Consider the following 26433-nt stretch of genomic DNA (forward strand, 5'->3'; position numbering starts at 1 on the left):
TAATGGGCCTTAGTGGGCCTAGGTGGAAGAGAGGAGAGGAGGCCAGGGTAGGGCCGCACGCCCCTCCCCCCCCCCAGTCCGAATAGGACAAGGAGAGGGGGGGCGCCCCCCCCCCTTTCCTTCCTCCCCTCCACCTCTTCCCCCTCTCTCTCCTAGTCCAACATGGAAAAGGGGGGAGTCCTACTCCCGGTAGGAGTAGGACTCCTCCTGGCGCGCCTCTCCCCTTGGCCGGCCGAACCCCCCTTGCTCCTTTATATACGGGGGCAGGGGGCACCTCTAGACACACAATTGATTATTGATCTCTTAGCCGTGTGCGGTGCCCCCCTCCACCATATTACACCTCGATAATATCGTAGCGGTGCTTAGGTGAAGCCCTGCGTCGGTAGAACATCATCATTATCACCACGCCGTCGTGCCGACGAAACTCTCCCTCAACACTCGGCTGGATCGGAGTACGGGGGACGTCATCGAGCTGAACGTGTGCTGAACTCGGAGGTGCCGTGCGTTTGGTACTTGATCGGTCGGATCGTGAAGACGTACGACTACATCAACCGCGTTGTGTTAACGCTTCCGCTTTCGGTCTACGAGGGTACGTGGACAACACTCTCCCCTCTCGTTGCTATGCATCACCATGATCTTGCGTGTGCGTAGGAATTTTTTTGAAATTACTACGTTCCCCAACAGAAGGGGCTCTTGTACAAAATAAACTAAGTAATATCCCCATAAAATAAATAGGCAACCATGTTAGGAAGCGCGATTTTCTTTGGCCAAAAGATACTTCGAACTTGGAACGAGCATGAAGAGATTACTGATACTTCTTTATCTTTTGAGTTTTTCCACGGAACCGCCATGAAAGATCTTCGGTCTTGAAGGAAATATGCCCTAGAGGCAATAATAAAGTTGTTATTTATATTTCCTTATATCATGATAAAAGTTTATTATTCATGCTAAAATTGTATTAACCGGAAACTTAGTACATGTGTGAATACATAGACAAACAGAGTGTCACTAGTATGCCTCTACTTGACTAGCTCGTTGAATCAAAGATGGTTAAGTTTCCTGGCCATAGACATGAGTTGTCATTTGATTAACGAGATCACATCATTAGAGAATGATGTGATTGACTTGACTAATTCTGTTAGCTTAGCATTCGATCGTTTAGTATATTGCTATTGCTTTCTTCATGACTTATACATGTTCCTATGACTATGAGATTATGCAACTCCCGAATACCGGAGGAACACTTTGTGTGCTACCAAACGTCACAACATAACTGGGTGATTATAAAGGTGCTCTACAGGTGTCTCCGATGGTACTTGTTGAGTTGGCATAGATCGAGATTAGGATTTGTCACTCCGATTGTCGGAGAGGTATCTCTCGGCCCTCTCGGTAATGCACATCACTATAAGCCTTGCAAGCAATGCAACTAATGAGTTAGTTGCGGGATGATGTATTACAGAACGAGTAAAGAGACTTGCTGGTAACGAGATTGAACTAGGTATTGAGATACCGACGATCGAATCTCGGGCAAGTAACATACCGATGACAAAGGGAACAACGTATGTTGTTATGCGGTTTGACCGATAAAGATCTTCGTAGAATATGTAGGAGCCAATATGAGCATCCAGGTTTCGCTATTGGTTATTGACCGGAGACGAGTCTCGGTCATGTCTACATAGTTCTCAAACCCGTAGGGTCCGCACGCTTAACATTCGGTGACGATCGGTAATATGAGTTTATGTGTTTTGATGTACCGAAGGTAGTTCGGAGTCCCGGATATGATCACGGACATGACGAGGAGTCTCGAAATGGTCGAGGCATAAAGATTGATATATTGGATGACTATGTTTGGACTTCGGAAGGGTTCCGTGCAAGTTCGGACAAATACCGGAGTACCGGGGGTTACCGGAACCCCCTGGGGAGTGTAATGGGCCTATTGGGCCTTAGTGGAGAAGAGGAGGGGCAGCCAGGGCAGGCCGTGCGCCCCCTCCCCCTCTAGTCCGAATTGGACAAGGAGGGGGCGGCGCCCCCCTTTCCTTTCCCCTCTCTCCTCCTTCCCTCTCTCCTACTCCTACTCTTGGAAGGGTTGGAGTCCTACTCCCGGTGGGAGTAGGACTCCCCTTGGGGCGCGCCTAGGAGGGCCGGCCCCTCCCCCTCCTCCACTCCTTTATATATGGGGGAGGGGGCACCCCATAGACACACAAGTTGACCAGTTGATCTTTTAGCCGTGTGCGGTGCCCCCTCCACCATAATCCACCTCGGTCATATCGTAGCGGTGCTTAGGCGAAGCCCTGCGTCAGTAGCATCATCATCACCATCATAACGCCATCGTGCTGACGAAACTCTCCCTTGAAGCTCTGCTGGATCGTGAGTTCGAGGACGTCATCGAGCTGAACGTGTGCTGAACTCGGAGGTGCCGTGCGTTCGGTACTTGGATCGGTCGGATCGTGAAGACGTATGACTACATCAACCGTGTTGTCATAACGCTTCCGATTTCGGTCTACGAGGGTACGTGGACAACACTCTCCCATCTCGTTGCTATGCATCACCATGATCTTGCGTGTGCGTAGGAAATTTTCTGAAATTACTACGTTCCCCAACAGGTCTTTCCCTAGAACCAATGAAAAAGTTGATCGCTTCTGATGCACTCGCTTAGAATGGTGACATATTTTTTTGTTTGCTACCGTAATACTCTGCGTGCCCAACAACAAACACATAGTTCAGAGGTTGTACTAGTCTCACATAATCATGGGAGCAACAAAGGTCGATGGAGATGATGAACACGACAGTTACACCCTCCTCGGGCAGAGTACCGGAACAGGGTAAAAATTAGATTGTCTCAGAACATGAGGTGAAAAAAATACATGAGTGATCAACACCATCCCCACGTATGGCATGGGGGCCATGGTATTACCCCCTCCCCCCATTTTGATTAAGGCACTTGAAAACAGGCAGGCCTCGGGAGCGCAATGCCCAGTCGCATGGGAATACGGTGCAATCTGAAGAGGAAGGTTGGCTTGGCGTTCGGGCGCTTGCAGTCCAGAACCAAAGCCTCCCCGCGAAGATCCTCCATCGCCTTAACACCTAGCTGGAGATCTCTTTGGGTGTGATGGGTGTGTCATCGCTCGACTACATGCCACTTGGGGACGTCAGGTACTCCCCCAGATCGGTGAACACTAGACTCCCTGATGGCCCCTCTCCCCTAGTATCGCTCCATCACTACGGTTAGCCTCGGGAATCGTCGGCATGTAGCGTTCTGGCATAATCAGTGGCTCCCCTATAGTATTTTATTGCGTAGGTACTCCGCCCTCTAGTCCCATGTTGTCGTGGAACCCGAGGCCATCATAGCAATGGTTGTCATGAGAGGGTTGGATGCCTTCCTGGTTCCTCACCTAAACCACGCTAGGGAGTGTGAGCATGATGTCATGCTCATGAAGATCGCCTCCGTACGGCACACTCACTGCCCCGATGCAAGGCGCCTCACGCACTACTTGGGGTGAAAGGTTGTGCCAGTCGTGTCCGCTCTCTTTGTGTTCTCCGCTTCGATAGTGAGGTCAACCCGTTCACCAACTTTGTGCGGCTCAGTCACGCCCTATCTTCGGGGTTCTTCTCCGGGTGGATCCTGATCCAGGCCTGGGTCCACATGAGGATGTTCTCCTCTGCAAGAAGATATTGACGCTATCAATGCGGGCTATCCCCTGTGTTATGACACCATTGAAATGGCCAACCATCTATTTTTATCCTTCCCCTTCGCCACCACTTTTGGGGCGTGCTCGATGTTTGGCGGGATCTCTAGGTCGACGTCTGGTAGCTCCATCTCTTAGATATCTATGCCGTAGTGCTCAGGTGACGTTTATTGCACTGGTGTTGCTAGCAACTTTGGAAACACTATAATAGAGTGGTCTTCCGTGATATCCGTCGGCGCTACCCCTTCTAAAAAAACTATCGCGATGATGTTGTTCTATGGATGCCTCACATGCTTGCTTGCCACGACGGTGAGACCGACCGTTGGATGGACTCTTTTGTCTGAATCCCCGATTGTCTTGATGTAGCCTCTCCCCTCTTTGGTGATCCCACAACGTGCTAATGACATGTTATGTGGTTTAATCACTATAACAAAGTGACACACAAGTCGATGTTCTCACATCACTTGTGTATGCTCTATAAATACTACTAGATAGTGACGCGCGCTTTACTTTGTCGTTCCTCGTTCGTCGATTTAAGTTTTTCTTTCCTGGTTATTACGGTTAGAGGTGAGCACTTTTACAGCAAAAATCAAAGAACCAAACTAAACTGAGTTGACCGATATACCTTGTTTATTTGGTTTATGGTGTTCAATTTGGTGTTTCCATAGATAGTTGTTTTGTGTTCGGATGTATCATTGATTTTCATCCTACATAAATCGAATTTGACTATCAGACTATATACATCAAAATGGACCTCCCTTCTCATTAACCTCCCTACTTTGCTGGCATGTGTAGGCATGGCCCATGCCCATGTATGATGCACGCCCGCACATAACCCAATTCACTCGTGCTCTCAGATTCACTTTCTTTGCACCGGTTTTCGTCCCTAAAAAGGAATTCAACCTCTCAACTCATTCTCCTCCTAACCTTAAGATTAGATTTACTGCTACAAGGCCTACTCACAACGACTCTCCGACAGGTGCTCGCGTTGACTTGTGATGCCTAATACGCACTTCTATTCTTCTAGACTCTATTGGACCTCCAAGCGTAGAGGATTGGAGGGCAGCAACAAATTTCCCTCAAGTGGATGACCTATTCGTGGGAGGCGTAGTTTGAAATTGATATCTCTCAAACAACCCTACAGTCAAATACAAGTAGTATCTTGTGTACCCAACATACCTAATACAATTTTTAATTGTGTAGGTGCACTAATTCCATGAAGAGGGTGATAATTTGGCTGATAGATTGATAGGTTGGATGATAATAATATTTTGTATTTGAGAAATAAAATAGGACAACAAGGTAAACAATAGTGAAAGTGAGTAAAATTGTGTCTCAATGCTTGAAAACAAAGCATAGGATTCATACTTTTACCAATGACAACTCTCACCGTCATTAACATACTTAAAACACATGATATGGCCTCAAAATGTGCAGTAAAGAACCACTCCTAAGTTTCTTTTTTTATTGAATCAAAGTAAGATGTGATAGCGTAGGAATGTCACCTCTAAACTTGTCTTTCTAATCATGATCCACAGGGCTGCCCCAATATCACTTCAGACAACCCCGACAACTATACTAAACAATCACCTTATGATCTCTATCATTCTAATATATTATCCATAGAGTCACCCCCAACGTCACTGCAGGCATCTCCAGAAATTATACTAAACATGCATCATGTAATCTCATTGCTTCCAAAATATTCAATCCAACACAAAGATAATATGAGGGAGATACTCCCTCCGTTCCTAAATATAAGTCTTCTAGAGATTCCAAAAAAGACTACATACGGAGCAAAATGAGTGAATCTACACTCTAAAATATGTCTATATACGTCTATATGTAGTCCCTATTGAAATCTCTAAAAAGACATATATTTAGGAACGGAGGGAGTACATCACAAAACTCAACTCCACTAACAAAGCCCATGATCACAATCAAGATCAAAAACTTACATGATCAACAGAGAGAGAGGGAGAGAGAGAGAGAGAGAGATCTCATAGCTACTCCCGGACCGTCATAGGAGTAGCAAGGGATGATGACGTTGATGAAGATCAATTTCCCCCTATGACAGGGTGCCGCAAAAGGGCTAAATCCATGTTCTCCTCGGATCAGGAAGTGGCGGTGATGAAAAATTAGGATAAATATGAGAGGTATTTTTGAGTTGGTTGGCTAAAACCAAACACGCATGCCCTGGGACGCGCTTCTGTTGGCTGACTTGTCCCCCTGCTGGTCCTCGACCATCTTGAGAGGCGAACAAAAAACCAAAGAGGAAGGAAAGTTGAAACAACTAGAGAGGATCTTTACAATGTTCCAAAAAATATAAACTGTTCAGAAATGTAAAAAACATGGTATAAAATTAAAATCTCATGAATTTATAAGATGTTTACAATTTCAAAAATATGTTTCATGAATTTTAAAATGTTCACGAATTTAGAAAATATTCGCAAATTTAGAAAACGTTTACGAATTTCACAAAATGTTCCCCTCAAAAGAAAATATTCATGAATTAAAAAATAATTCTTGAATTTCAAAACAAGTTCCCCAAATTTCAAAAATGTTCATACATTTTAAGAAGTTCATAAATTTAAAATAAAATATTAATGAATTTAAAGATTTGTCTCTCGAATGGCGTAGGAGCGTTACGCTCTTCTACAATAGGCTCAACAACTACCCACTATGGATCCACTCCCTGACATGTGGGGCCATGAATGGAAAAACTACCTTTGATGCAGAAAGACGCTTCATTCCTTTTCGAAAAGGGGCGTTTTATTACTTAAAATATTTAAGCATTACACCCGGCCTCTGCATAACTAAGATGCACACAGCCAAATAAGATCCTCTCACACAAAATAAAAATAAAAAGGCGAATTACAACGAAACATTTAGAGTCCGTATAACGCCTAATGTGGAGGGGGGCCAATCCTTAGATCATGCTGCCACCCATGTTGGGTAAAAGTATCCCTCGCCGTAGCCTCCAATCGTGTACACACCTCCGTAAACAGGCCTCGATTCTCCACGCGTTGTAGAGAGGACCATAAACGAAGAGTCCCGGTACATCTGTAGATAACCTGCAACAGAGAAGTACTTTTATCGTTAAAAACCTTATCATTTCTACATAGCCAAAGCGACCAAATAACGGCAAGAGCTCCCACCTTGAGAAGAGTTCTAAACATGTGATCAATCCATGTAACCAGTTGCGAAATACATTAGCAACACTACATGGAGGATACAAGCCAGAAGCTATTTGGATGACTGACCATATAGAACGAGCCAATTTGCATTGAAAGAATAAATGTTTTATTGTCTCCTCATGGTGACAAAATACACATTGCGGGCTTCCATGCCAATTCCTGTTAATAAGGTTATCTTTAGTAAGAATGACTCCGCGACGAAGATACCATGCAAAGATTTTATTCTTAAGAGGTATCTTCATCTTCCAGATCTTCTTGTTATTAACAACTGGCACATCGGACTGGATTAATACTCTATACATAGAATCCACTGAGAATTGTCCATTCCCATGGAGGTTCCATCGGAATACATCAGACCCATGTGACAATTGCACCATGGACAACCGTTGGAGCAGGATATTCCACGATTGGAGTCAGGGTCCAATTAAGTCTCTTCTGAACGTCACATTTGGCGGAAATGATTCCATTACCGTGGTGATAGTATCACCTTTGTAGCGCATAATGTTGTACAGAGCCGGATATTGTTCCCGGAGTGTGGCATTTCCTAGCCACTTGTCCTCCCAGAATCTAATTTCCGAGCCGTCCTTAATCGAGAAGGATCCATAGCAGAAGAAATATATCTTCGTAGCCATTAGACCTGCCCAAAAGTAGGAATCCCCAGGCTTCCAATATACTTGGGATACCGCCTTGGAACCCGCATATTTCCTCCTTAGAAGGGTTTGCCATACACCATCTTCCGTTAGTAATTTAAACAACCATTTGCCGAGGAGGGCCCTATTCTTAACCTCAACGTCATGAATTCCCAACCCGCCTTGGTCTTTGGGACGGCAAACCACACTCCATTTAGCCAGTCGATATTTCTTTCTCTCGCTATCTCCTTGCCAAAAGAATCTTGATCGGAAGTAATCCAATCTAAAAACTCCTTTCGGTAACTGGAAGAAGGAAATCATATATAATACCATATTACTAAGTACTGAATTTATGAGGACCAATTTTCCACCCAGAGACAACAATTTACCTTTCCAACTGCTAAGTCTTTTTTGCAGTCTCTCCTCGACGAGACTTAGTACTTAAGAAAAGAGATACTCTGGTTTCGAAAGGAAAGCAAAAAAATTTGGGCCGTAATTCCAAGAGAGGAAAGAAAATTGCAAGCGCTGACCCGACTTGAGAATGGGCCGGCATAACCATTTCTAGATTGACGTTTGTCTGTCTTTTTTCCATGAAATGTAGGGAGTGCCTTTCTTTTACTGTCTTTTTTTCCTTGTCTATCGCGATGCAACTGCATCCATATTTGTCCGGATCCGACGTGGTGGGCGTGGTCCGGATCCGGCGTGGTGGGCGTGTCCGGGCATCTCATATTTGTCCTAGATTTGGGCTAGATATGAGGAGTGCCTGTGAGTTAGGGAGTTTGGGCTGGCTATGAGGAGTTGATTGGATGGTGTTTTTTTGTCTGGACACTGACCGGATAGCCCGTTCAAGCGTATGGGATAGGTATAGGAGGTCCGGTTGTAGATGCTCTAATGTATGCATGCATGTAATTAGAGAAAGTATTGCACGAGAAGGAGAAGAGGGAGGTATTCTAATTCATACATGCATATAATTAATGGGAAGGACGTAGTAGTAGTATTTGATAGTTACGGCGGCATTTTAAATGTTCATTTTATTTTCTACAAGCTTGGTCTGACTTTATATAGTTTGATTTCAGTCATAAGAGCAACTTCAACGCGCCAACCTAAATGGACGGGACTTTTGTCCATTTGGGTCGATCACCCGCTCGGCGTCCGCCCTCTTTAAAATTTGGGTCGGCAGTGCGTCCAACGGCCGCGACCCATTTCATGTCCGCACGGAAATTTTGAAAAAGGGCCGCGGCCATAGATAATTCCAACGGCCATGTCGTTGCCCGAAGTTCATGCCGGTGCCGTATCAGCTTCAGAAAAACACCACGCAGTTCAGCTGGCGCACTTGCCAGCGACCGACACACATGCCAGCACACAAAAAGGGATGGGAGTTCGACCACGCCATCACGGCCGTGGTCATGCCGGCATACAAAAAAGGATGGCGCTCGCCGTCATAGGTCACTCGTCGTCGAATTTGAGCATGTCGGCCTGCATCTTCTCGAACCACGACCTCTTCCTTGGCGACACGGTGTTGAGATCCACCTTCATGATCTCCACCCCCGTCATCATGCTAGCGAGAGCCGCTTCTTTCGCCTTAGTCTTGGCATTGGCGGCCTTGATCTCTAGCATCTTGGCTTGCTTCTCCGCCTCCATATCAAGCATCCTGGTTTGCTTCTCGTCTCCATCTCAAGTCTCCTCCTTTGGATCTCCATGAAGGCGTTCATTTGTTCTTCCTTGTCTTGTCGGCGCTTCTCCTCACTTGGGTCCTTCTAGGTCATCATGTCCTCCACGGTTGCGATCAAAGCGTTCGACGCCGCATCCCGCTTGTCCTCCTTCTTGGGGTTGGTCTTCCCCCGCGGCCGTGGCTTCTCGCCGTCCCCAACCTCCTCCACGGCCTTTTTCCCCCCACGCGACATGAGGGCGGCATATTGCGCCTTGAACTTCTCCTCGTCTTTGATGACCCTCCAACAATGGAAGAGGTTGAAGGACTTGCCATCGTGCTGGACGTTGAATGCCTTCAAAGCTTGGAATGCCTACAAATGAATTGCATGCAAGCATATTGGCAAGTGGATATGGAAATAGACATGCAAACATAAACGGAATGACACAAAGAGGGGCGCTTGCAAGCATACCATGTCTTGCATGCCGATGCCGCTCACGGGGCGTGCATTGATGCTCCCAAGAGTGGCACAAAACTTGTTGCACTCTTGTTGGATCACCTTCCATCGCTTCGAAATGGACACCCACCCGTGCGTGCTTTGCATTTGGTACGGCAGAAACTTCTTGTGCTCATGGAACTCACGATGGACACGAGTCCAAAAGGTGGATGCCTTTTGTTCGACGCTGGTCTTGGGGTCTTGCTCAATGTCCCTCCAACACTCACAAAGGAGCTTGTCCTCGGCCGCCGTGTATGCCTTCGTTCGCCTGCTCTTGCGCTTCGGCTTCGCCCCAGCGACTTGGTTGACGAGCTCGTCCTCGAACAAAGGCTCCTCGTCGATGTCCAACTCATCCTCTTCCTCGAGCCCGTAGTCCTCCGGAAACTCGTGGTCGAGCGGGAAGCCGTCCAGGTCCAGACCGACCTAATCATGCATGAAGGCGACCTGATCTTGATGAAAGGTCGACGGCGTGAACGCCCTCGGCCGTCCTGGCTTTGTGTCTCATCGGGATCGTAGTCAGCCCCGGCGGCACCGCCAGCGGCCGCCGCACCACCCTCGAAGATGATCTTCTGCATGAAGTCGTTGTCACCGGAGGCCGGCATTCCGTCGAACAGGTTGCGTGCGCCCGGCAGCACGTCAGCTGGCATCTGTCGCGCGCGTTTCCTCGCCCCCCAGATGACGAGCCACTGGCCACCGGTGTGGCGTTGAGGTCGATGGGCGTGGGCGCAGGCGTGGAAGGCGCCACCACGCTCACCTTGGGCGAGCATTCCCCGAAGAGTCGGGAGGCTTGCGGGTAGACGTGGAAGCCGGGTATCGTCTGCGTAGCCGACGTGCGGGACGACTCGGGCATCACCATCCGAGGAAACGCAAATGAACCGGTGCTGGCCGCGGCCACGGCGGCGTCAACGAGGCCATGCTGGCCAAGGTTTAACCCTAGGTACATTAGCGCCTTCCTCGTTGCCGCCGCGACGTGGGCGTTGGTGGTCTCCTACTGTGCGGCGGCGGCGATGGCGGTCGCGGCCGCTGCTTCGCCCCTCGTGTCCGCCGCGTGCCTCCGACCCTTCCTCTTCGCCTACTCCCTGGCCCGCTCCTCAGACGTCAGCTTCTTCTTCGGCTTGGTCACGGTGGCGGTCTTGCGGGGGCCGCGGGGCTTGCCTTTGCCGAAGGGGGCGGTCGTGATGCCAGACGAGGCGGGGGAGGCGAGGCCGGCGGCGGCATCGAGGTCGCCGTCCATGGTGAGCGGCGGGAGCGCACGGGGGGAGGGTTTTGGGGAAAGTGGGGAGAAATGGTGGAGGCTGCCACCGACTGGCGGGCCAAGGGGAGTAGTTGGCGCGCGTCGCGCGCGTCCGTCTCGTGTCCGCTCCGACGCAAATGAGGCTAAAAAATGGGCCGGAAATGGATCGACAGGCGGACGAAAAGCGGGCGCGCGTCCGTTTAGATCGATGCGTTGGGCCGACTTTTTTGTTGGCCGCGACCCAAACAGACGCGCGTGAACGAAATGAGTCGGCATATTGGAGTTGCTCTAACTAAACATGAGAGCAAATAAAAAACGTAGGGAGTTCCTGTCTTATTTTCCTCGTCCGTCGCGATGCAACCGCAGCCATACAATGCGCGCAAAGCACATCATTCTTCCCCTCAAGGCTGTCATCCTATCCTCTGTCCTTTTTCTTGCAGATATTGTCGGATTCCATTGCCAGAGATTATTCTCCTCTCAACACAACTTGATCGAACAGTGACCGATCGTCCAGACCACTGGCACTGTGCCATGCGGCATCCACCGGAAGACACGAGAGCCACCGCGCACCCGTCATCGCCCCTTGTTACGACCAGTCATACTCATATCGCCGACCCCGATCTCGCACCTTCCGCGTCTACGTGCGCGCCCGGGGCCGCCACGTCTCCCCGGACGTCGTGATCGGCGGCCAGAGCGTGCACAGACGTGTGGTTTACCGACGCTGTTTTCACCAATAGTCTACGCAGTGTTGTGTAAACGTGTGTGATCCAGGTGGAGACGGCGACAGGAGAGAGATCGAGACCGGGAAGCGGCAGCCATGGCGATCAAAAGGCTCTCGAGAAAGGCGGAGAATCTAGAGGAAGAGGAATCAGTCTGCTCCCCTCCCACGCCAGTGCCCCCCGTCCGTCCACCCAAAGCCCTGAGCTTTTCATCCTGTCCCCCTGCCTTTTGTTCCCCCCCTCGCGCACTCGCACTCGCACTCGCATCATCATTCCCTCCATATATCTCCACTGCGTCGTCGCACGATCGAGCCGGAGACAGCAGAGCGCGCGCGTCCGAGGCCGACAGGTGTGCGGGACGAGGAAGGCGGCGGCTGCGTGTGTTGGGCGCGCATGGGATGAGACGGCGGTGTGAGCGCGTCGCCTCCAGTGGATGGATCGCGGGAGGAGCGCGGGGCCCGGCGCCGTCGGTAGCTCTGGCAGCCTCGGCCTCCGGATCGGCCAGGCCGCCTGCTCGTCGGCGGCCCTCATGTTCATGTCCGTTGGCGTCGAGTTCTTCAGCTACACCGCCTTCTGGTATGTACTCCATGCCCCTCTCTGATCTTCGGTTTATGATTCAGCCTTCAGGGGTGCAGTGATCAGCAAGTTTGGGGAAGTGTAAAACGAAACATTTGAAAATGAATTACATGCATAGTACTATCTTTCTTTCTCCTAAGACATGGAAATATAGACCTCTCGTTGATCTTCTTAGATCCTAAAAACATGAAAAATATGTTACAAAAAACATGAAACTATGCTAAAGTCTGTCGTTTGTTCTGAACTCGGCGCAAAACATGGCAGCTTCCTGGTTACGATCATGGGCCTGCTGGTCCCCTGGAGCTGCACGCTCGCCATGATCGACATGTACTCCATCCTCGTCGGGTGCCCGCTCCACGTGCCCGGTGTCATGGCCATCGTCGTCGTCGGAGACTGGGTATGTACCACACCACGTAGCTAGCATCTCCCCCTCGTGTCAATACTCGGCACTTCAACCTTACTAGTGCTATGAGAAGCATGCTGAACATATATAGAATAAATTTGCAGGTGCTGTCGATACTGTCGCTGGCCGCCGCGAGCTCGAGCGCCGCCGTCATCGACGTCCTCCTCGAGTTCCACGGGTCCCACTGCGCCCCGAGGCTGTGCGAGAGGTACCAGCTCTCCGCCATGATGGCGTTCCTGTCCTGGCTCCTCACGGCCGCGTCCTCCCTCTTCAACCTCTGGTACATCGCCTCCAGGTGAGGTGAGGTGGTCGCCGAGGACGCCAGACTCTGACTCGCTGCAGCATCTCTAAATTCCGTGGTCTGTATAGCTGGAAGGAAGGTTTTGTATGTGTATAGCTGGAAGGTTTTGTACTCAGATTTCATAAACCTGCCCTCTGACTAATTAGCCATTCTGGGCATGATGGATGCCCAACTGGTAAAGATTGTTTCAAGTTGACACTCCACTTTCCACACGATCAGCTCTTTGCATAACAGGGTACTATTATAGTATTTGTTTTGGTTTCTGGTCAGTACAACATTTATAGAGATCAGTATCTCGAGAGTTTCTGCAGAAATACAAGAGGCTGCTGAAGATGGAACAACCATATGTAGGTAGTAGGCTGATGGATGTTATTTTTTTTGTAGCACAATATTTTTCATTTTCTGAGGGAATGGTGATCATCTGTTGGTGAGGATTTATCGGTGCAAAGTAGACATTCCGGCGTGTGCAATGGTGCTATCGTAGCGGTGTCACGTCGGACAAATGTAGAGGTGTAGGAAAGAGAAACAAAAGAAAAGGCTTTGCCTTCGCTTAATTAAGAGATGATCTCTTAACAACAAATGTCTCACCACATTTTTATGAACTAGAGATAAGATTAAGAGACCACCCATTGTACATCATTTTCTTTGTCATTTCTACATTACAATGGCACGATTAAGATAAGATTGTCTTATAACCTCAATCCTCACCTCACCGAGCTCATCTTCCACCACCTACCCATGGATAACTTTGCGTCAAGTTGATAATTAGTTCCGCAATTTTATTTTTAATAAAAATGTATTTGATTAACAATTTTTTAAGAATGTGTTGCATGAATATATAAATCATTTATTTTGCATATTTGAAAAAAGGTACTTCAGAAAAATGAAAAATATATTATGGAAAAGAAAAAAAACAAGTTCATGAGTATAAATGTTTGTTCGCATATTTGAGAAATATTCATAATGTATTTGTGAAATATATACCAGATTCTATCAAAATGTTCATCCTGTATTATAAAAAATTAGACTTTAAATAAATTTATAAAAAATGAAACAAAAATGAAAATAAATGAGGAAGAAAAAGATAAAAAAAAGGATCCTCTAAAAATATTGAAAAAGAAAATAATGAAGATAAAATGCGACACACCAGTGCACAGGCCGGCCCAAAGCCACATAGTTGGTACGCGCGAAATAGGATTTTCACACGTTTGGGGTCTTTAAGGCTGCTTGCGCCACACGGGTTGGGGGTGAGCACAAAATGCAGATGTTATGTGTTTTATAAGGAAAACTCGCAAGCTTTAGTAAGGTGTCACCGCCATTACAAGGATGAAAAAAAATTCACCGGGATGGCCTAACCAAGTATGGCGGCCAAGCTGCAGATATTATTTGTGAGATGGCCAAGTAGAGGGCCATTGCAGTAAAGGCCGGCCCAGTAGAGCGCTTGCCAGAGGCGAGGCCGAACTCCACCACGTAGTGTGCGAGATATAGCACGAGTGATTATTTGCGGGTGTTTCTACTCATAGCCTTAAGCATCAAAATTCAACGTGGGCCAAGTCCAATACTGCTCCCATTGTCCCATGGCAGTTGGTTTCTAAAAGAAAAAATGTTGTGTTGTTAATGTTCGCTCTTTTAGATTACGGGCGTTCCTGCTTGTCCTGATTTGAAAAATATATGTTTGCAAAAAATATTCATAGATTAAAGAATTTAAGAATTTTGTAAATGTTCCTGAATTAAAAACTCAAGAGTTTTTAAAAAGTTCATAAGATTTAAAAAACCATGATAATGTTAGGGAAAATTCAAAATTAAATAAAAAGGAGAAGGGAAAAGAAAAAACCAGGGGAAAATCTGAGAAAATTGAATAAAAAAGAAAACACCCCCCCCCCCCCCACCCCCCAAAAAAAGAAAAGGCGGTAGAAATTCAGTTGTCGCTCGTGCGCACATCCTCCCGGAGTTGGGTCAGCAAGTAGACACTCACTGTGTGTGCTTTACAGACTATTCGTTGCATTACTAACCAACAGGAACTTCCACTATTTTGATGCACTCCGCCATTTTTTAGAGTCGCTATATGGTGTATGAATAGTTCCACATAACAACCTTTTTATGAAACCGATCAAATGATAGAGAGGCGGCAAATCTGAGTGATGTCGGCCATTCGATCTCCTCTATGCTACATAGTTTTTGCCACATGTAAAACCTAGAGGATTTTATGGTTGGGCTTAAGCCCTATGGATATTTTGCACAAAACTCAAAACAGACTTCTATTTTGTTCTATACTCTTCCATATTTAGACTCCTCTAACTTCTTTTTCGAACGAAATAATTTCCATTTTTACTCGGTGACTCTTCTTGTCTTCAAGGCTATGATGTACCTTCATAAACCACGTATATCTTTGCAAATACATCACTAGCTATTCTTGTTATTTTCTATTAAAATTTGTAATATGAGACACCTCCTGGACAAAACATGCTCAATATTTTACTTGAGTTCTGCATCTTATACTTCATGCATTTGTTGCCTCAAATTTTCATTTGCCTATAGCTGTAAACTTGTAATACAGTAATAGTATGCCGATCTTATGTTGTAAATTTGAGTATCTGGGCTCTCAAGTGCAATGACTTACTAGTAAACTAAACATGGAAACGAAAGGCCGGTTCCCATGACGGCCCAAAATTGTAAGGCTGAATACACCATGACGGCCCAACACTGATTACAGTATACACGTATTTTGTGCTGTAGGCATATTATTCTACAGAACTGGACAGGTACAAAACAAACACATACAGCCACACTAGCTAAGGGCCGCCCAAGCTTGTCGTCTACCTGTGCAACTTGAACGCATGATGCGGATCATGCAAGCTACTAGTACGGCAGAAAGAAATACGCACGTGCTCTTTCTTCTCTTGAGCAAAAGGCCGAGCGGTCGCTCAGCATTCTGTCCCTCTCTCACGGTGGCCTACCCATTTGCTGGCCGGCTTTCCAGCCTGGGCGCCGTCCTTGCATTCCACCAAGCAATTATCACAGACCGGTTGCAACCACAGCAAGGACAATTGGATTGGATTGGACGCATGATGTTGGATTCATCATCATTCATGCACACCTAAAAAACAATGCTGCTTTGATGCATGTTGCAACACTTGCGCTGCGCTTTTTCGTTTTGCTGGGGTCACCTGCGCTGCACCTTGGCATGCGCTTTTTTGCCTTGCTGGTAGTGGTGGTAGCGGTGTTCCCCACGGCCCCAGACCGTCTCAATCTTGGGCATTGGATTCATCTAAATGATGGGTGCAAACTGGATTGATATTCGGTATTCAGTCGCCGCTGGAACGTAACCACCGCTTCCGATCGTGCATTCAGTCGCCGCCGGTGTGCTTCCTAATTACTAATATTTGGGCGATATTCGGTATCTCACCTAAACGCCTAAACATTGTTCTTCGATTAGCACGAAGGAGATGATTGACGCCTTTTCTCGAGAAAATAAAAAGGATTGAGACCTACGCATGACAAAGGGATCACGTTCAAGGATAGTAAGATCCGCTACAAACTACTCCCTCTGATTCGTAATAAGCGTCACATCTTTGAATTAAGATTGAACCAGCCTTAGTTCAAAACCATGACACTTATTTTGGATCGGAGAAAGGATATGTTTTTCCTAACGAACAAATTTGCAAGCTCATTATACATAGTTAACCAGCATTGTTTTCGCATCCTTCCCATTATTGGACTGGACAGCTGAAGGACACCCGAAGGTGGTTCACTTGCAAATTTGGATGTGTGCTGGACGTGCTCGTTCACGGATGCAATCATGCATGCATTTCTAGATTTTCGGTGTGCAAAACGTTTATAACCAAGGCCACAGTACACCTACACACCTTCTCAAAAACTAATGGATGGAGCATTGTCCTTGGGGTCAACCACATCTAGATGCACCTGCGTTAATACGAAACGCGTTCTTGGAATAATCGTCGTTGCGTATATGCCAGATCTGTTGCTGGCAACAGTACAATGTACAAGTACGTTCCTATTAGGACGGTAAATAAAGTTATTAGAGCAAGAGTTCTTTAGTACTAGGAATCTCGGTAATAAAATACTGCCTGACTAATTAAACCATCTGAAGCGGTGACTAAGATCTCTACAGGCCAAGGAGCCAACCAGCTAGTAACCAAGAAAGACAAAGAAACCGCTAAAAAACAGTATACAGAAGTACAATTGTTGAAACTGTATTTGGCGGACTATTTTGATGGTGTCACTTAGGTCCTCAAAATATGAAAAGTGTCATTTAGGTCCTCGAAAATCCTTAAAGTGTAATAAGTGTGTACATATGTGACATCTCTAAAATAGTTCAAGGACCTACGTGACACTTTTGAAATAGTTCGAGGACCAGGATAACACACACATTGCACTTTGAGGACTTGGATGACGATTTTCATAGTTCAAGGACCTACGTGACACCTCTGAAATAGTTTGAGGACCTATGATGCACTTCACTCCAATGTAATCAACGCGACGATGGGAATGTGTCATAATATCTATCGCCTCGGGGTTAGTGTAGGATCTAGTTTAAATACAAACGAGATTGGCTCGACAAGACGATTCTTTGTTCTCATAAACATAGAAGTCGAGAACCTTTTTTCTAGAATATGCACGAGCGTGCATACTACATGTTCATAGAAGAAAAGGTGAAGAAAACGCTCCACCAAAGTTTACAGGAAACCTATTTTACAACGCTGATCAAGCAACCTTAACTTAGGTAAACAGAAGTCGAGAACCTTTTGTAGGGTTATTAGCAGAGTAGCAAACTGGGAACATGTCATTTCTTCCTCGTGGCTTCTCCTCTGTATGTTGTCTCCTTTCCATGCATTTTATAAACTTAGCATTGGCTATTTAGTCAGCACCGCAGATTTGGCAATGATCCTAATTAGAGACAAATGTCCGAAGCTTCCCCGGCTGACCACACAACAAAACAGGTGTATTTTAACGAACACATTCTGTTTTGAAGATCTAGATCAGCCTCCTCAAACCCGCGAGGGATCGGTGGATGTGGGTCAAGGCCACCCTGCACCTTTGACACAGACCATATAAGATTCTTAGGCCTGTACATGCAATATTTGTTGGTTTTACTAGCTGTAAATATGAATTTGGGGCAATTATCTTACATGTTAGAGCAAATATCATAAAACCATAACCACTTTGTGGCTAGAGCAACAAAACCACAAATAGTAGACTTTCCATCAGAAAATCATAACTTGTATGGTAACTTGTTTCACAGAAATCAAATCTTTCATATTAGGACGCTTGAGTTTTGACGTTGTTCATGACATTCTGGACCCACCAGTAAGCCGCATGTGGAAAAAGAGTAACTTCACTTGTTTTTTTTTCTGGGACCGCCTTGAGCACTTCCCGACCTAAAATGCATATTACCATTGTTTTTGAAAAACAAAACAAAATGTTGTCTACATTTTTAGCTCAAAATTTCAAGTGCCATGATTATTTTGAAAAAAAGGTTCTAGTAAATGAACAACCTTGAACTGAACATCTGAGAATTCTTAACCCGCTCAACAAATTGAGAGAAACTTTAGTCTTTGTTTTTCAGCTACAAGTTTGGTTCAAATTTGGCCTAAAACTAAAATTGCCCGAAAAATTCTAGAATATGAACAACATTGGCCAGAACATTCAAAATCTCAGCTGATTACAAATTCGGCTTAGAATTGGCCCAAAAACTCAAAGCATCAAGATTTTTTTTCCACAATTTTGGTTAGGTTTAAGGCGGTCCGCTCCAGAAGAAATTATTTTTTCGCCATGTGGCGGACCAACTAGTGGATATGTGATGCCAGAAATAATGTCAAACATCTTAGTCCGAAAGTTTGTTTTTCGAAAAGGAGGATAACCCCCGACCTCTGCTCTAGCGATGCATACAGCCATCTTAATCCAAAAGATTTGGGTTCCGTGAAGAAATTTACCCTGAAATTTGTGATTTTCTGACAAATGTTTATAAAAGTCCTGATTTTGTGGAAGTCTTGCCATTACAGTTGTGGTTTTGTGATATTTTGTCACATGTTAAGCACATAATATTCCTCAAAGGAAAATGTTAAGCACATAGTCATAACAAACAACACATTTAACTAAGTTGATAAATAAAATATTCTAAAGAGATAAGAAAAATTATAACAAATACCCAACTGGCAGGGTGACAGGCTGACACAATGCATCGAGCACCGTTGAGTAGTCAAGTCAACCCATTTGGTGCCACTGGCCTCTATTCCATTTCCAGCCGTACTAAGCTTGCACGGTGCTACTACCACCATTTTCCCGAGATGAACGGGGCTCGAACATTACTTAAACCTCGCTGAAACAAAACCAGCAACGGATGACCAACCCAGCACCTAGAAAACATTGCCATACCACTAATACGATGCTTAGGGTGCACGGACGCGCTGGCCAATCACCCCCCGTAGCAGACGCGAGTAATATACCCCGTGAACGCGTATGGCCACATTGAGATCCGCGGCCGGCCTGCCGTCCAAAGATTCGCCATGCCGCCCTCCAGCCCGACGCGCCGGCGACAAGATCTATACCACGCACCCCCTCCGCAACCACCGTGGCGTGTGCATCGGTCGAGCTCACCTTCCTGCAGCGAAACTTCAAGGAAGCTCTGCTCTGCAGAGGAGAAGGCGCGAGCCGGAGCAACGGACAGGCCACGGGTCTCGCGAACGGATGTGTCGGTTTGGTGCGTGGGAAACCCCCGGGGATTATTGGCCCGGCCGGGGAGACCAGACCAAATGGCCCGTCGTGCAGCGCGGGTGGCGCCCCACTGTCCGGGCAGCGGAGCATGCATGTGCGCGGCGCCACCCGACGTGGCGAGCGCCTCGTCGTCGTCGCGCGCATGCACGGCGCCACGCGGGACGTACCTCGCTGGCTGGCCGGGCCGGTAGCCGACGCCCCGGCCCTGCGGTTCAACTACGCTGCCTCCCCGCTCGGTTGGTGGTGGAAATTGGTGTCGTTTGTCTCCTTTGGCGTTCTTGGCGACGATTGTTCCATGGCCTCGCGGGCTCCCAGCAAGCACCTGGTTCTTGTTTGGACTGACCTTCGAATCTACGATCGATCTCGTGGAGCGGAGACGGGCACGATCATGGGCTGCTTAGAATAGTGAACACAGTATAAGTGCAAGTTTCTAGGCATATGGATAGGGTCGTGAAACGGCTTGTCGCTTCTACATCGAGTGTTATCTGATATGATACACGACAACCTATAATGGGTAATGCATGTCAGCTGGTTTCCATATGCGCACAAGTACTGTAGAAACTATGGCCAAGAAAGGTTATGGGCATGCATGCTTGCTTTCGACACTATGGACAAGAAAGCTTCCCGGAATGCCTCTGTGGCTTGACCTTGTTCTTTGAAGTGAAACTCCCGTAGATTTGTATGCATGTGTGACTCTACGGGAGATTAAGAGCTACACATACATAGATTTACATGGGTTTTACAAACAGGTGGGTTGTGATTGGATATTAAAGGGGGAGGGGCCCACTTTCATGAGAAAGGGAAGTGGGGAGTGGTTAGTTAGAAAGAAAGAAGCCTAGTCAGCGTGTAATTACGTGTAACTCTATGTTTAACATTACTCTACTCCTCTTCAAATCTCAACCTTAAGACACGGCTTCTACGTATTCTCGTCCCGTTTAAAACTGGCACCAAAGGAAGGTTACACTTACACGCACGCAGTACTGGGTGGACGTGTCCACGCACGATTCATGTCTGGTTTTAGGGGGGTGAGCCAACAGATGCAGCGAGACTGCGAGAGTCCACCGCGCTTTGTTGACGATGACGGAACCATGCACGCACACAGACAAACCGCGGCCGTTGACACAACCTACGCGTACGTATAGCTAGCAAGCTAAATCGAATCAGACCAGTGGTCCATGCGGCCGGGCATGTGAACTTGTGAAGTCCGTCAACTTTGGTCCGCCGGGCGCGCCACGCGTACCGTGGCCCATGACGAGACGCGGATAGGAGACTACGCGCCGCGACACGCTAGACTCTACATGTGCCTACATGCCTACGTACATGCGAGCTTAGCTCTAGCTCTAGCGCAAGCTTTGGCGAGGCTTTTGGCCTACCTGCAACCGAAAAAGCTCACTGACGCAAACGATGCGAGGGGATATTCCAGAAACTTCTGCAACACGCTCGTATAGGTCTTTTCGCCAACTTGGCTCTCTGGCCTAAAAAATCTGAGGCCCCGTTCGGTTTGGAGTTGAAGAAACCACAGGAATGGCAGAGGATACAGGAATGGCAGAGGAATACGATGCTAAAACATAAGAATCAGTACTTAATTCATGAGCTCTGCGGTTCAAACGTTCACACTCTTGTCCCTGGAAACGTTTTGTAATCCAAGCCCTAAAACTAGATGAACTTTTTTTTTTGCGGGTAAAACTAGATGAACTTATTTTAAAAAGAAAAATACAAACTTGGCCCACACCAGCTTGAAGGGGTTTGAGCAGGATGTGATATGATTTTCACACACTTGCAAACTCAAACAACAAAGGAAGTTCTAAAAATAGTGGATTATGAAATTGTAAATTTAGTTAATAAATGAAACCTTAGAGGCGGAGAAAGTCATAGTGGTTGAGATCGGAGGATCAGTAAGGCAGAGGGGGCCTTGGAGGCGATGGAGTCCACCACGTGTTTGATAACTTTCAGAAGTAGCAGTGACAAGTGGGGTTGGCAGCACTGGAGAATTTTATTTTTGGTGGTGCTCCTCGGGTGTCAGTCGTGACTTTCAGGGTGAAAATCTAAGGTCTGACCTTCATTGGTTGTGCCTGGCAATTGCCTTGATGAAGGTATTGTTTTGAGAGCTTGGTCTTTCTCCAGGGTGAAAACCTATGATTTTGGATCGGGCGACAAGGGCGCTTGTGCACTGTTTTCTTTTTGAAGGCGTTGCTTTTGGAGACCATTTACGTTTTTCGGGTGTTATATTTGATGGTGGTTTATGTGTTGCTACTAAGAGAAGTTGATCACTGTGGCGAGATATTTTTTTCTTTCTTTTTTGTTTTGTTTTCGGGCTATGTGCATCCTCGATGTCTTTGCGGTAGCTTGTTGGTGCAGAGGCCGGGTGTAATTGGTATCTTTGCGATATTAATATATTCCTCCTTTCAAAAAAATGAAACATTAGAGAAAATCAGCATTTGAAGATAATGTCGAGAAGTCCTAGAAAACTTAGATATATAAATGACAATAAGGCAATAAGTTCATGAATAGCCATGGAAAATCAGGAAATATGAGATATTTTCAGGAATGTTCATTAGAGTTTTTCAAAACAAAATCCAGAATAGCACACAGCGAATGTTCATCCGTTGATAGACTATATCACTTAGCTTAATCTCGTAGCAGACAGCGAATTGAACATAGCTCAGTTCAAGTCGTACATTTGACATGGGTGCTCCTACTTTTCTAGTTTTATTTCAGGATTTAAGGGCTTTATTCTTTCAAGTATTGTGTTTCAAAAAAAGAATAGTATCACATACTATATTAGTTCAAGTTGTACACTTGGCATGAGTGCTTGTACATTTGTTTCCATCCCTCTATGCCTTTTCACAGCCTTCTCGCATCAGAACAAGTCAACCTCTAACTCCTCTTCACCGACGACGTTGTTGTCACGTCGTCCCTGGCTCGGTCTTACGAGCGTCTCCACACCTCGGTAGGCTCACCATGGCGCGCCCGTCTCGGCCTCAGACGCTGGGTTAAATTGACTGATCCGAGTTGCATTTCAGACAACTGATAAATAGCAAAACTGACAGGAAAATAGAAGTCACTGGTTAGTGACATGATTGTTTGGAACCAATGTTTTGATCCATCAAAACAGCAGTTTGATGTGGCATTAACACTGTGATGTTGTTACGTTTGCGGTAACCTTGCAATAATTACCTCTACTGCGAGTTGCAAGCTACAACGTTGTACAACCTCACTCACAGCTACTGAGAGCATAATTGGTTTGGTGCCAAAAATTGGCATGCCAATGTTTGGCATTGCGTCAAATATTGACCACTACTTGGTTGGTTACCGAGTTGTCTTGCCTATCTCACACAAAATTGTCAATTGTTGGCAAGTATTGGTAGTGCTAATATTTGGTAATGTCAACATTTGGCTAGCCAAATATTGGCAGCAAACCAATATTTCATCTAGGGTTCACACTATCATTCGTTCTTCGCAACCGTTGGATGCTAATCCGGTGGCAGTGAGCTGTCTTGTCGGTTTGTTTTCTGAATGTGTTTTTTCCTTTCTGAAGATCGCATTGCCGTGTTTGATTGTACGTATATATTTGGACTGTACCTCACCATGTTTCGTTGTAACTTGTACTCCGTCCATTCCCGCGTACAGGCTGGGCGGGTACGCCATGTACGCTGTCCAACTTAACCGCGTACAGGCCGGAGCTCACCGTGAGCTTGATCAGAATAAGAATAAATATCTTCTTCACCGAGTAGCCAATTGACTGTGACCGCAACGAATAGCCCGCCGGAGTCCACGGCTCCACGGCATCGCTGGCACAACAAACCTCCAGCCAGGCTGTGCTGCCCCCACTACCGGCTACACGACAATGCTCCCTCTGCCTCCACGCTGCGTCTCCCTCAGCCGCTCCGCTATATATACCATCGCCGTCTCCGGCAGCAAGCACACCACGCATTGCATTACCACAAGAACGGCGCAAACAAGAGAAGCGCAGGACAAGTAGCCAGACAGAGAATTTAGAAGCCGCACACACGCGACGACCAAGAGACATACAGTCGAAATGGGCCTGTGTGTGTCATACGACGCGGCGGCCGACGGCCCGGCGACGGCGAGGGTGGTTCTCCCCAGCGGCGAGCTACGGGAGTACTCGCCGCCCGCAACGGCAGCGCTCGCGCTGGAGGAGGTCGGCGAGAAGGGGTGGTTCCTGTGCGACGCCGACAGGATGGGGTTCGAGGGCTCCCTCGCGGCGGTGGCCGCCGGCGAGGAGCTCCAGCCGGGGCAGATCTACTTCGTCCTCCCGAGCGAGATGCTGCGCCGCCGCCTCGCCCCCGAGGAGGTGGCCTCGCTTGCCGTCAAGGCCAGCGCCGCCCTCGTCAAGGCCGCCACCGTGTCATCAGCCGGCGGCCGGCGCCGGCGAGGCTCCGTGGCGCCGCTCTTGTTCGCGCCGTCCGAGGAGGACTACTCGGCCGAGGATGCCTTCACCCTGGCGACGTTCGCTGCGAAGCCGACGGTGGCGCAGAAGCGGAGGGTGGCGTACCGAGGCGGCAGGTCGCCGCCGAGGTTCTCGCCCGACCTAACCGCCATCTCCGAGAGCGAGTAGAGGTGCATGGCACACGAGACTGCCAAAAAAAAAAAAGGGCGCATCGTTGCACATAGCCCTGCCTCGCCTGGCCCCGACTAACGCGTGGGCCCGTCCGCTGATGCTAGATCGGACGGCGGGGACGCGGAGATAGACGCGGCAAATGCTTTTTTTTTTTTTTGAGTGGACGCGCGCGGCAAATGCTTGATAGGATGTGGATGTGTGGAGTGTGGGGTGGCCGTGGTAGAAATAGTCGCGTCTTCGGCGTTGTTAATTTAAACGCCAGAAGCACGAGGAAATGCACATACAGATATGCATGTCAATGTAATGTAAATACAGCGCCCGCAAAAAAAATGTAGATACTGTATAAATGTTGTGGAGTACGTATGCTCGGTTACTGGCCTGAACTTTAACTCCACTGTTAGTGCCTCATTTTTAGGTTTGCCTTGTGCAGAAGTAATTTTCCAAGTTCCAAGCCAATGATTAGGTTACACTTGCCTAAAAAAAAACTAATTTTGTTACACTAAAATAAATAAGAAAATGAGTATGTGCTATTTTTTTTGGGAAATGGAAGATAGTGTTTGATATGCTGTTATTTGTGGGCTTCTTCTTGTTGTGTTAGTTCTATTCTCATGGGTGGCGAGGCCTATGTTTTCCCCCACTCCGTGCTTCGGCCCCGGATTCCTTGCATTGCTTGATCCAGCCATGCTTCTTTGGAGCGACAGGTGGACCGAGGTTTCATTTGCTCGTCGGTATACCCAGTGGGCTTCTTCTCGCTTTTCCGATAAGGGTGTTTATACTCAAGCAGAGGGTGTTTCCACAAGTCATGCACTGCGTTGCAAATCGAGCAGACCGGCAATGGAGTCATATTACGCCGTGCTCTCTCTTCTCCAGTTGGTAATGAAGATCTGTCCAGCCGCAACGCAAAGTGTGAAGTTTTGCTCATACACCTTCCACAATTTCTACAAATTCTTTTCATGCTGCTATTGGGCAGCTAGTCACCCTCCTTATTACTCCCTCCGTCCCAAAATAAGTGACTCAACTTTATACTAGATTTAATACAAAGTTAGTATAAAGTTGGGGCATTTATTTTGGGACGTTAGTATAAAGTTGAGTCGTTTATTTTGGGACGGAGGGGGTACTACCGTTTGAAGCCGACCATGATGACCCAATATTCTCTTCTTCAGTAGATTACACTACACATGTATTTTAAGCTGTAGCCATATAGTAGTACAGTCTACAGAATTACTGCAAAACAAGTCTTTATCGAAAAATAAAACTTAGAAGTAGGTATCAAACAAACATATACAGTCACACCATTGGCTCGCGCCGGTTCTAGGAATAACTAAGGGCCACACAAGCTTGTCGTCTACCTGCAACTTGAACGCATAATGCAGGCCATGGTACTACGAGTGAGAGAAATAAACACGTGGTTTTACTATTGGTTGGTGCCGGTTCGAGGGATAACCAAGGGCCACACAAGCTTATCGTCTACCTGCAACTTGAACGCATAATGCGGGCCATGGTACTACGAGAGAGAGACACAAATAAACACGTGGTTTTTCTTCCCCTGGGGAAAACGCCAGATCTGTCGCGCTGCATTTTGTCCCGGCCCTCTCTCTCTTTCACACACACACACACACACACAAGGTGGCCTCCCCATTTGTTGGCCGGCTTTCCAGCCTGGGCGGTGTCCTTTGATTCCGCCAAGTGATTATCACAGATCGGTTGCAAGTTGCAACCACAGCAAGGACAAATTGGATGCATGATGTTGGATTCATGCACACCTAAAAGAATTGTTGGTTTCATGCATGTTGCAACACTTGCACTGCACCTTGGCATGCGCTTTTTGCCTTGCTGGTAGCTAGCCTGGTACTAGTGCTTCCCCATGCATGGCCCCAGACTGCCCCCTCTTGGACATTGGATACATCCAAATGGGTGTGATTTGAATTGATTTGCTTCACAGCTCTACTCCGCTGGAACGTAACTATTGAGTGCGATCGTGCATTTCGGGCACTGCTGGTGTGCGTCCTAGTATTTAATAATTCGACGATATTTGGTATCTCACCTAAACTGTTTTCTTCGATTAGCACGAAGGAGATGATTGAGACCTACGCATGACAAAGGGGTCGCGCAATCAAGGATAGTAAGATCCTCTGTAAAACTATTGTTTTCTAACGAACATGTCGATTTGCAAGCTCGTTAATATTTGCATGTACTGTTGAAAGGACACACAATGGTGGTTCAATTT

At 47.1% G+C, this 26433-nt stretch overlaps 2 protein-coding genes across 2 annotated transcripts; both read left to right on the plus strand.

The window, feature by feature from the left end:
• Window positions 1-11652: 11652 nt before the first annotated feature.
• Window positions 11653-13085, plus strand: LOC109760901 (CASP-like protein 5C1). The gene is made up of 3 exons (XM_020319700.4): window positions 11653-12185; window positions 12450-12582; window positions 12693-13085. The coding sequence occupies exons 1-3, from the start codon at window positions 12043-12045 to the stop codon at window positions 12885-12887; spliced, it is 471 nt and encodes a 156-aa protein (XP_020175289.1). The 5' UTR covers window positions 11653-12042; the 3' UTR covers window positions 12888-13085.
• A 10393-nt stretch (window positions 13086-23478) lies between these two features.
• On the plus strand, window positions 23479-24589 carry LOC109760887 (uncharacterized). The gene has a single exon (XM_020319684.4). The coding sequence runs from the start codon at window positions 23664-23666 to the stop codon at window positions 24201-24203; it is 540 nt and encodes a 179-aa protein (XP_020175273.1). The 5' UTR covers window positions 23479-23663; the 3' UTR covers window positions 24204-24589.
• Window positions 24590-26433: the final 1844 nt, after the last annotated feature.

This window comes from Aegilops tauschii, chromosome 5 (assembly GCF_002575655.3).
Source record: "Aegilops tauschii subsp. strangulata cultivar AL8/78 chromosome 5, Aet v6.0, whole genome shotgun sequence".
Lineage (NCBI taxonomy): Eukaryota > Viridiplantae > Streptophyta > Magnoliopsida > Poales > Poaceae > Aegilops > Aegilops tauschii.